General features: G+C 48.6%; 5 protein-coding genes across 5 annotated transcripts; 3 read left to right on the forward strand and 2 right to left on the reverse strand.

Annotated features, from left to right (window-relative positions):
• Positions 1 to 29: 29 nt before the first annotated feature.
• N7517_004143 (uncharacterized protein) lies at positions 30 to 1,598 on the reverse strand (the record flags this gene model as incomplete). Its single annotated transcript, XM_056721873.1, has 1 exon — positions 30 to 1,598. One exon carries the CDS (start codon positions 1,596 to 1,598, stop codon positions 30 to 32), a length of 1,569 nt encoding a protein of 522 aa, XP_056578123.1.
• A 686-nt stretch (positions 1,599 to 2,284) lies between these two features.
• orlA (putative alpha,alpha-trehalose-phosphate synthase subunit Tps2) lies at positions 2,285 to 5,216 on the forward strand (the record flags this gene model as incomplete). Its single annotated transcript, XM_056721874.1, has 3 exons — positions 2,285 to 2,692; positions 2,747 to 5,003; positions 5,053 to 5,216. 3 exons carry the CDS (start codon positions 2,285 to 2,287, stop codon positions 5,214 to 5,216), a joined length of 2,829 nt encoding a protein of 942 aa, XP_056578124.1.
• A 783-nt stretch (positions 5,217 to 5,999) lies between these two features.
• On the forward strand, positions 6,000 to 7,385 carry N7517_004145 (putative MFS monocarboxylate transporter; the record flags this gene model as incomplete). The annotated part of the gene is made up of 1 exon (XM_056721875.1): positions 6,000 to 7,385. One exon carries the CDS (start codon positions 6,000 to 6,002, stop codon positions 7,383 to 7,385), a length of 1,386 nt encoding a protein of 461 aa, XP_056578125.1.
• Positions 7,386 to 7,721: 336 nt separating this feature from the next.
• On the forward strand, positions 7,722 to 8,589 carry N7517_004146 (PDGFA associated 1 family protein; the record flags this gene model as incomplete). The annotated part of the gene is made up of 3 exons (XM_056721876.1): positions 7,722 to 7,779; positions 7,831 to 7,898; positions 7,954 to 8,589. Exons 1-3 carry the CDS (start codon positions 7,731 to 7,733, stop codon positions 8,587 to 8,589), a joined length of 753 nt encoding a protein of 250 aa, XP_056578126.1. The 5' UTR covers positions 7,722 to 7,730.
• A 342-nt stretch (positions 8,590 to 8,931) lies between these two features.
• Positions 8,932 to 10,066, reverse strand: N7517_004147 (unc-50 family protein; the record flags this gene model as incomplete). The annotated part of the gene is made up of 4 exons (XM_056721877.1): positions 8,932 to 9,243; positions 9,301 to 9,638; positions 9,810 to 9,913; positions 9,963 to 10,066. 4 exons carry the CDS (start codon positions 10,064 to 10,066, stop codon positions 8,932 to 8,934), a joined length of 858 nt encoding a protein of 285 aa, XP_056578127.1.
• Positions 10,067 to 10,549: the final 483 nt, after the last annotated feature.

Below are 10,549 nucleotides of genomic sequence, written 5' to 3' on the forward strand. Positions count from 1 at the left end.
CTCCATCTACCGCTAGATTACACCTTCAATTAGAGATACGCGAGTTGATTGCGCATGTTCTCTAGGGCATCAAAATTAGCTCGTAAAGTAGTGGCAAGGACACTCGAACTCTTGATATTGCCATCGCTTGCCCATTCATCGCATGTGTGACGAAGCTGCTGATGCGCAGTTGCAAATGCACTCTGCAACTCAGAAGTCCGAGTACACGACCGGCCTAGATCATTCATGTAATGGGTAGGATCTTGTATGCATAGTCGTTGCGCAACAAGAACATTCCGCTTCGCCGCAGCGGTCCGTTTGGCGCTGATCAAAGAACGCTGACCGCGCTGGTGGGCAGGTTCATCGGCGCCGGGAGCTATAGGTAACATGTCTGCGCTGAAAAGTCCGGGAGGGTCCACGGCGACGCCGACAGACCGGAGGTCAACTTGAGTACCATAGAACTGCAGAAGAGCAAGGAACTGATCACCCAAGTTATTAGGCCCGGGAAACCGGCCATGGTTCATCTTCAGGAATGCCACGATGAGCATAGCTAGCCCATCCGGTCCAATGCTCGCCTGCGGGGGGCCAAAAAGGCCACGCGCCTCTAGCAATGTGCGTGTCACTGCGTACAGAGGCCGAAGGGCAGGATATTCGGCCTGATAATCTTGCAGATACTCCGTGATGGCGGGGATACCCTCGCCACAGTAAAATTGTAGCAACAGTCCAGTCGGCCGGTGGCGAGCGGATAGCGCAGGGTTTCGCTTGTCAGATAGTTTGACACGATCGCCGAAGGTATCGGTGTGCTGTAGAGCTCTTTGGACTTGACGCAGAAGGCGGATGTGGGCATCTTGGATCTGAGGCCGCGTGGGGCTCGGTCTTCGATCACGTTCTAGTGATCTAGGGAGGTCTTCATATGGTAGTATAAAGTCAAGATCCGAGTGCGCCAGTACAAGGCCTGTGCAGTGGGATCCAATGACTCTTGGGGCATGTGGGACCACTGATTTGAGAAGCGAGGCTACCTCTATCCTGAGCTTCTCTATGCGGTCTTGTTCCTGCGCTCTTGGGGTCATATATTGATCAAATGCTCGAATTTCTGCATCCAGAGTGATCTCGGCATTGGTGCGAGGCAGCTCCAAATTTCTCAGCCATGGACTCTGTGCCGGACCTGTTCCTGCAGGTTGAATCGCGTCTTCTCCAGGTCGATCAATGAGTGATTGGCGAGACGATATATCCACATGACTTTTGCGTTTTTTCTGGCGTTTTTTAGACCCCGGATCAGGAGTATCAGATAAATATTCCGCATTGGGTAGACCTAGTTCCGCAGGCGGTTGGTAGTCGGCGCGACTCTCAGGTGGGATCTCAGGTCGCCAGAGTCCCGGAGGATCTTCAATGGGGTAAATTTTGCGGATCAAACGAGACCGATTTGTGGACCGATGGGCCTCTAGGGTCTTTCGAAGACTGTTGGCAAAAACATCGGGAGTCTTGGCTACCGCAACGGAGTTATGGAATGGACGAAATAGGTGAGAAGAGCGGATGCGTAAAGGTAGGCTCGAAAGCTGCATAACAGTATCACGGCATTTGAAGAGAGCAAAAGAGGACACCGGAGTGGATGTCACCATGCCGAGGATGCATGCAGCTTCCCAAGATTATTTGGCTTGACTTTAGTTAAGTTATTTAATAGTAGATGCCTCAGGCAGAGAATAGCCATGTGACGTTGCATTTTTTTACAAGTTTCAATTTTATATATTATTCCCATGATATAGAGAGCTTTTATGATATACCTTAGATCTATATATTTTTTTTTTTTATATATAGATATATAGAGATCATCAAAAAAAGTACATAAAAAGTCCGTACGGATTACAATATAGAAACAAGAAACCAATACATGACGTAGCACTGAGGAAATATCCACCTCCTTCGATCATATAAAACAGTTTCTATACAAAAATTATCTGAAAGTGTTGGAATATCAAGGTGATCTAACTGGTTCCAGGCCATTTCCTTGATAACCTCGATAAGACTTCACTTCACCGCTTGCCCCTCCTTATTCCATTCCCCCCCCCCCCTGTTCCTGACTTTCTTGCTTTTAATCTTCCTTGATTTGATTATCTTACGTCCATGGCTTGCTTGCAATAGTCTCCCAACTTATTGACTCAGTCCTACCCCCGAGGTATGTACCTTGATCTTCCCATTTCCAACTTTCTGGACCTTGGTACATGTGGCAATCGCAGCCTAACTCTCGCAGTCTAATTGCAATACGGACCTCCTTGATCTTCATATAAGCACTGCTTAGCTGCTCGTCATGTCCGAATCAGAGAGCCCCGCGCAGATGCCCGATGACCAGCCAAACCCTGTTCTCGTTGGTCCTGGATTAAAGGCACTGAAAAATGAAGCATATACCGAAGCGACAAATGCGACACCCGGTGTGGAGAAGATTTCGAGCGAGGCCCCTTCATACTTTAATACTCTTCCGGGAGCCAAGGCTGCAACCACCGACCCGTCTGACACCAAGTCGCAGCCAGTGCAAACTACAGGGAGAGCATCATCCGGCATGGACCTGCTGCGCCGCCTAAGCTTGACCTCAGACTCTCCCATGTCCCCTGATATTGATCCACGCGCACAACATCCAGGACTTCGTTTGAGTGGCCGTCTCATTAGCGCCGCTTTCTGCATACCATACAAGCTTAACTTTCGATCGGGATCAGACTGGGTATGTGGATGATTCCGTTGATTTGAGAGATCGTATTGACTGACCGGATAACAGACGCTCAAGTCGCGCTCCGGTACTTCAGCGTTGTTCGATTCATTTGCATATCTTGCATCAGATGAGACTTCTTGGTCACACACCTTGGTAGGCTGGACCGGAGAAGTTGAGCCCGATGTGGACATGAAATCACCCTTGCAGCAAATACATCCCAATTCTTCAGTCAACGCACCTCCGGCCCCCACTAACCTTGTTGCCAACCAACCACTGAACAAGGCTGCTGCGCCAGTTCCTGTGGATGGAACCAAGAAGCCACCCGCACATCCATTGGTGGAGGGAATTAGTGTCACCCAACAAGACCGAGAACGACTCGATGAACAATTGAGCTCAGGTCGTCATGGGCGGGTATTGCCTGTGTGGTTGTCGGATGCATCAGAAGAACCGGAAGAAACTATTCTGCTGAAAGATCAAGGAAGATGGCGCCGTTATTCCGAACGTGAGCTATACCCTCTACTCCACTACAAGCAGCATGGCCCGACAGATGGCCGATCCGAACGCCGGTGGTGGGCCGATTACGTGCGCCTGAATCAGTTGTTTGCGGATCGTATCGTGCAGGAATATCAAGAAGGAGACGTGGTCTGGGTTCATGATTATCATTTATTCCTTCTGCCCAGTCTGCTGCGGCAACGTATCCCAAATATTTACGTGGGATTCTTCTTACATTCGCCTTTTCCCAGCAGCGAGTTTATCCGGTGTCTTGCGAAGCGCAAGGAGATCTTGGAGGGAGTCCTGGGCGCCAACATGATTGGATTCCAAACATTTTCCTACTCTCGACACTTTACCTCTTGTTGCACGCGTGTTTTAGGCTTTGAGTCCAACTCTGCAGGGGTTGATGCATACGGGGCCCATGTTGCAGTAGATGTCTTCCCCATCGGCATCGACGCACGTTCAATTCAAAAGGCCGCTTTTGGGGCTCCGGATATTGAGAAGACCGTGTTGGGTATTCGCAAGCTCTATGCTGGAAAGAAAATCATCGTCGGCCGCGATCGGCTGGACAGTGTTCGCGGCGTCGCGCAGAAGCTACAGGCATTCGAGATTTTCCTGGAGCGCTATCCAGAATGGCGTGACAAAGTTGTCCTCATTCAGGTGACGAGTCCAACTAGCGTGGAAGAGGAGAAGGAAGACCCGGACAACAAGATTGCTGGCCAAATATCCAATTTGGTTTCAACCATCAACGGGAGATTCGGCTCCTTGAGTTTCTCGCCCGTCCAGTACTATCCGCAATACTTGTCCCCGCGCGAGTATTTCGCTCTGTTGCGTGTAGCCGATGTTGGATTGATCACTACGGTGCGAGATGGCATGAACACAACAAGTCTGGAGTATATTGTCTGTCAGCAGACCAACCACAGCCCCTTGATTCTTTCTGAATTCTCCGGTACGGCGGGGACCCTGCCCAGTGCCATCCACATCAACCCGTGGGATATGGTTGGAGTGGCCGGAGCGATCAATCAAGCACTGAATATGCCAGCTGAGCAGCGAAAGGAGCAACACCTCAAGCTTTACAAACATGTGGTGACCAACACAGTCTCTATGTGGTCCAGGCAGTACCTCAATCGCCTACTGACCAACCTCTCGTCCTTTGACCAATCGGTCGCTACCCCTGCTCTCGATCGAGCAAAACTAATGAAGCAGTACCGCAAGGCTCGCCGACGACTGTTCATGTTCGACTACGACGGCACATTGACTCCAATTGTCAAGGATCCGCAGGCGGCCATTCCTTCAGATCGGGTACTCCGTACTCTCAAGAGCCTGTCCGCCGACCCACGAAATGCCGTTTGGATCATCAGTGGACGGGACCAGGCTTTCCTGGACGAGTGGATGGGCCATATCCCAGAACTCGGACTGAGTGCCGAGCACGGTTGTTTTATCCGAAAGCCCGGATCTGAAGATTGGGAGAATTTGGCCGAGAGTAGCAACATGGGATGGCAGAAGGAAGTGGTTGATGTTTTCCAACATTACACCGAGCGAACGCAGGGTTCATTCATTGAACGGAAACGGGTAGCATTGACCTGGCACTATCGTCGCGCAGACCCCGAGTACGGTGCATTCCAGGCGCGTGAGTGCCGAAAGGCTTTGGAGGACACTGTTGCCAAGCGGTGGGATGTGGAAGTCATGGCAGGTAAAGCCAATCTCGAGGTCCGACCAACATTTGTGAACAAAGGGTTTATCGCCACCCGATTGGTCAACGAATATGGCACGGCCCCAGGGAAGGCACCGGAGTTCATCCTATGTTTGGGTGATGACTTCACCGATGAAGGTAACAGTTCTCACCTTGTTGCTGAAACAGTGGATTAACATGCAATTAGATATGTTCCGAGCCCTCAAGAAGTTTGATCTACCACGCGACCACGTTTACTCAGTTACGGTGGGTGCCAGCTCAAAGCAGACCGATGCCAGTTGGCACTTATTGGAACCGGCCGATGTCATTGGATCAATTCAAATGCTTTTTAGTGCCAACCAAGATCACTGAGATGTGAAGGCCTAAACCAAATGATTACCCACCAATATACGCCAATGCTCCGGGAATCTAGTCTTGGCATTTCAGATTCGGCATGCCGAAACTTATGTGAGAAGATGGTTCTATTGCTAGCCATTAGTCTCATATTAAGGACTATACAAGCATTACCTCGATTGTTTTAGGGGGTTCTGTACCTACAGAGGTACCTCCAAGTTTTTGTATAGACTCAAATGTATGTACATGTTAGAAGATATCGAATTTCTTGAAAGTGTACATAGTATACTACATAGTATACATATGTAACTGTACTATCCGAGACACCCGGGTTTTGCGGGGACCCCAGGATTGCGCCATATTAAATGGTGTGGGGTATATGATATATGTATATATATCCTGTATACATGTAGATATTAGATGCTATTCAACCTAGAGAGAAAAGGCTAAGAGAGACGAGAAGCTGAAAATACAGCCCTATACCCTAGACCCTGTATATCCATTAAACTTACCTACATAAAGTGTACAACAAGATTATTCACAGAATCAGACACCGATGGACATGATATAACAAACTATACAAACTATAAGACATATATACATTTAAATATATATACGCCGTATACAGATTTAACATATAAAAATATATCGGAAGTGGACCCATATGCCATCGGAAGGGCGCGGTCATCTCTGCGAATAGGCGAGAGATGATCGGAAGGATCCCCGTTATAAAATAAAATTCCAACTTTTTTTTGAAAAGGATTTGATAGTTTCGAGTTTACAAATATCATATCAACTAATATGAATCTCTCCAACCCCTCAACTGGACATGGTCAAGTCAAAAAGGACGAGATAGATCAAAGCCATATTTACTCAGATGAAGAATCAATTGGCTATGAACCCGACCTTTCTCGCCTGCCTACCAATACCAGTGTCTTGGAACGTACACTATCGGTAGTGCGCACTCGGGAATCTGGCAAAGATCTCGGCCCGCCCCCGGATGGCGGATTTCAGGCTTGGTCGCAGGTTGCCCTCGCACACTTTGTCATCTTCAACACATGGGGTTATATCAATAGCTTCGGTGTCTTCCAGACATACTATTCCCAGACACTAGGACATTCACCTTCCGATATCTCTTGGGTTGGAAGTATCCAGATCTTTTTGTTGTTTTTCATCGGCACTTTCTCTGGCAGAGCCACCGATGCTGGCTATTTCACATTTACCCTGGCCTGCGGTGCTATCCTGGAATGCTTTAGTATCTTCATGACCTCGCTCTGCACAAAGTACTGGCAGCTATTCCTGGCACAGGGGGTTGGCCAAGGAATTGGGTGTGGACTCATGTTCTGCCCAACCTTGGCTTTGGTCTCGACGTATTTCGCCAAGAACCGTGGCATCGCTATTGGGATCGTTGCCTCGGGTTCTGCAACGGGGGGTCTGGTCTTCCCGGCTGTTATCATGAAGATGCTGCCCCAGGTCGGATATGGGTGGACAATCCGGACGCTGGGCTTTATCTCGATAGCCACGCTGACTCCCTGTGTCCTGTTCCTCAAACAGCGTCTTCCTCCGCGCAAGAGTGGTCCAATTGTCGAGTGGGCTGCCTTCACCGAGCTACCTTATTTGCTGTTTGCGATTGGCATGTTCATGAACTTCTGGGGCCTGTATGTTGGATTTTTCTACATTGGCAGTTTCAGTCGTAACATCATCGGCGTGTCAAGCGATCGATCCATTGATTTACTCCTGGTCATGAATGGAGTCGGATTGGTGGGGCGATTGGTCCCCAATCTGCTTGCTGATCAATTCACCGGTCCTCTCAACCTATTGATCCCGTTCAGTTTCGCGACAGCCTTGGTTGGCTACTGTTGGGCGGCCGTCAACGGTATGTCCGGGTTGTGGACATTTGCCGCATGTTATGGCCTCTTTGCTGCGGGTATTCAATCATTGTTCCCAGCAACCCTCAGTACCCTCACTACTGATATGAAGAAGATTGGTGTACGTATGGGCATGGTACTCAGCGTGGTGGCAGTGGCGGCCCTTATAGGGTCTCCTATTGCTGGTGAGCTAGTTGTTCGTGATGATGGCAACTACCTGTATGCCCAAATGTTCATGGGATCTGCAATCTTTGTTGGCGGATTGACATTGATTGGGGCCCGAGTGACCAAGGTAGGCACTGGTTTAACTCGTGTTTAAAAGGATAAATATATATTGTGTTAAGATATAATAATGATCCCCCAATGTATATATAGACCGTATGAAAAGTGGTTTGACGAGATAAAAAAAAGGGTCCCCACAATATGATTAATGCGAGCGCGGTGACTCGCGGTCACTTTCCTTTCCACTCTTCTAACCATCTTTGAAAGAGTTCAATTTCTTTCATTTTATATTTCTATACAGGTAAGTTGAATTTTCTTAGATTCTAATATGGAGGAAATGTGATCCGCCTTTGCCCCTCCATTGTGCGAAACCCCCCTCAAAACCCGCTAACCCTCTCCGATTAGATAGACCCTTTCAAGGTTCTCAATATTTCATATCAATATGGCGCCCCGTGGTCGTGGAGGAAAGTTCTCTAAGCCCTCTCGAGGAGGTAAGTTGTGTGCTGCAGATGAGACAACTTGAAGCTGATCATATCAAATAGGAGGCAAGCACTTCAGCAGAGATCTTCAGCCATTAGACAAGGATGGTAACCAAATGGGTCTTTGGAGGGTAAGTGGACTTCAACCTCAATTTACACATCATGCTGATGAGATCTCTCACATAGGAGCCTGGTGAGCAAATCAAGTCATCCGGCGACGAAGATTCTTCGTCCGAAGAAGAAAGCTCCGAGGAATCCAGCGAGGACGAGTCCAAACCCATCGAGTCATCTACAGCTGAAGGAACCCGCGAGGAGCGTCGCGCCGCTGCTAAAGCCAAGAAGGCAGCCGCATTGAAGAAGCGAGGCCAAGGACCCGCCCAACCGGGTGATTTACCCCCTTCAGACTCGGAAGAATCCGACAACGAGCTCCCCGCCAACCCCAACCACACTGCCAAGTCCCGTTCGCAGACCCTGAAGCCCGTTGAAACCGAACCCACTGCTGAACCCAAGAAGCCCGCCAAGGTCAAGGATATCTCGCAGTTGTCCCGACGCGAGCGTGAGGCCGTCCAGGCCCAACAAGCCCGTGAGCGTTACCAAAAGCTGCATGCCGAGGGCAAGACCGATGAGGCGAAGTCGGATCTGGCTCGTCTCGCCGTGATCCGCGAGCAGCGTGAGGCGGAGCGCCAGCGCAAGTTGGCCGAGAAGGAGGAGAAGGATGAGCAAGCCAAGGAGCGTGCTGATGCGGCCCAGGAGCGAGAGGATCGAATGCGCGCTGCAGCTTCGGGAAAGACTTCTAAGAAAGTTGGTGGCAAGAAAAAATAAGCTGAATTTCGTTTTATATGTGGTCATGACTTGGGTTGAATTGTTATTTACACATCTAGACAACAAAAAAAAAAGAAAAAAAGGAAAAACACACAGTTGAGATACTCCTCACATTGGAATCAATCAGGCAGTAGAGAATATGCCCAATGGAAATTGAAATCATGTACACCGACGCCCTCATAGAATTAGATAAAAACCTCATTTTTTAGACTGGCTTTTCCGAGGATGCATGAGCCAGTCAGAAAGGAAAAAAAAGATATCTCAAGTTTCATACATGGGATTGAAATCCCAATAAAAAGTCATAGCCAAGAAAAGAGCTTTATTGGTGGGAAGTTTACTACTTCACACGCCCCAGAACAAACCCTCGACGCTGCGGCCTTGCATGACAATGCCCCAACCGGCAATCAGGCTGACCAGCCACATAATGGCGAATATGAGGATAGGAACAAGCAAGAGTTCCGTGTTGTGCAAGAAGGGGAGAGCATTGTACCCCAGGAATGTGATGTAGGTGTAGTAAATGAGAGCAGAAAGGTAGAGTGAGTTTCCAAGGAAAGTAGCCAGGAAATTGCTCGGGCTACGAGTGAGGAGCGGCAGAAGAAGGAACTGCACCACGTAGAGGTGGAGATAAAGAGGAAAGAAGGCCCGATTGGACACCTATACAAGGCCAGTGTCAGAAGATCGGAAATTCCACACTATATGTGGGGGTCTTACATCAAAACAATATCCAAACTCCAATTGTTCCTTCTCCCCTGGCTGCGTGAACAAGCCTTGAGCAGCTCCTCGTCTTCGGCCACGGGATCCCCGCAGGCCAGCCAGAGATGCAGCAGCTCCGTTCGGACCGAATAGACGGCCAATGATAAAGTATCCAATTGTCGAGACGAGCAGTGACGAGCCGATGAAATGCACGAACACGAAGAGGAAGGTAAGGCGTATGATTGCGCCGAAGCCCGGCGTATAAGCGAGGCCCCAGGCGAAGGCTGTGAGGAGGAGGAAGAATGATAGTAGGTAGGTGAATGATGGATCAGGCCGGTGCCATGTGTTTTTAGTTTCTGTTCAAAGATGTCAATAGTGCTCGGCTAAGGTTATGGGAACTGGCATTGCCAGGGTTGTATGTGCCTGCTCAATCGAGACATTTACCGAGCTTGGAATAAGTAGACTTACGTTTCTAGATCCGAGGGCATGGTCAGCATAGTTCGAGGGCCGAGGGTAGTCAAGCTCACTTACATGGTAGTATATCGATTTGAAGACTTTCTTGGGTGCGATCAATAACGAGGTCATTTCCCAAATGGCCATCTCAAAGTCCATTTGTGGAAATTTAAAGAGCCTGTCCCATATTAGTGATGGTATTTCGCGTCGAGGTTCTTTGGTCCTACCTCTTGAAGAAGCGTGGCATGCGGACGCTAGACCGGGTTGCGGGCGTTGAGCCGAAGTTGGCCGAGCCGGCATGTTGGCGGGGGACAGAAATGTGAGGGTTCATGATCTTAGACCCCGTTTTCGAGAGGGGATATCAGTCTCGGAGCATACACAATGCGGTCCAGTTGTACGTGTATCCAATGCTTGGAAGATGAGGGTTATGTCATCTTGGTCACGTGTTGGGTATATCACAATGTCATTTACGATTTATTATATTAGCATGTATTGATTTTCCAAGAAATATGTACAATCTACCTCTGGTCTGCTTGAATTCAAAGGCCAGATAGATCTATATATACTCCGTATATATAAATTACTTCTTCCAGAGTGTCATTCTTGGACAATGTTTCCTCTCCAGATAATCCACTCTGTAAGGGGCTAAAGTACATACATAGTCAACCTCCATGGATACAACTTAGCTAAAGAGGGAGTTATTATAAGTCTTACAAGTATATTATGCATTTAACTACTGATACATATATGAATGCTGACGGGGTATAGAATCTACTTCTCTATTCACCACGGAAGTCATCCGATATAGCTCTCC

This window comes from Penicillium concentricum, assembly GCF_028827145.1.
Source record: "Penicillium concentricum strain IBT 3081 chromosome Unknown utg000002l_segment0_segment0, whole genome shotgun sequence".
NCBI lineage: Eukaryota > Fungi > Ascomycota > Eurotiomycetes > Eurotiales > Aspergillaceae > Penicillium > Penicillium concentricum.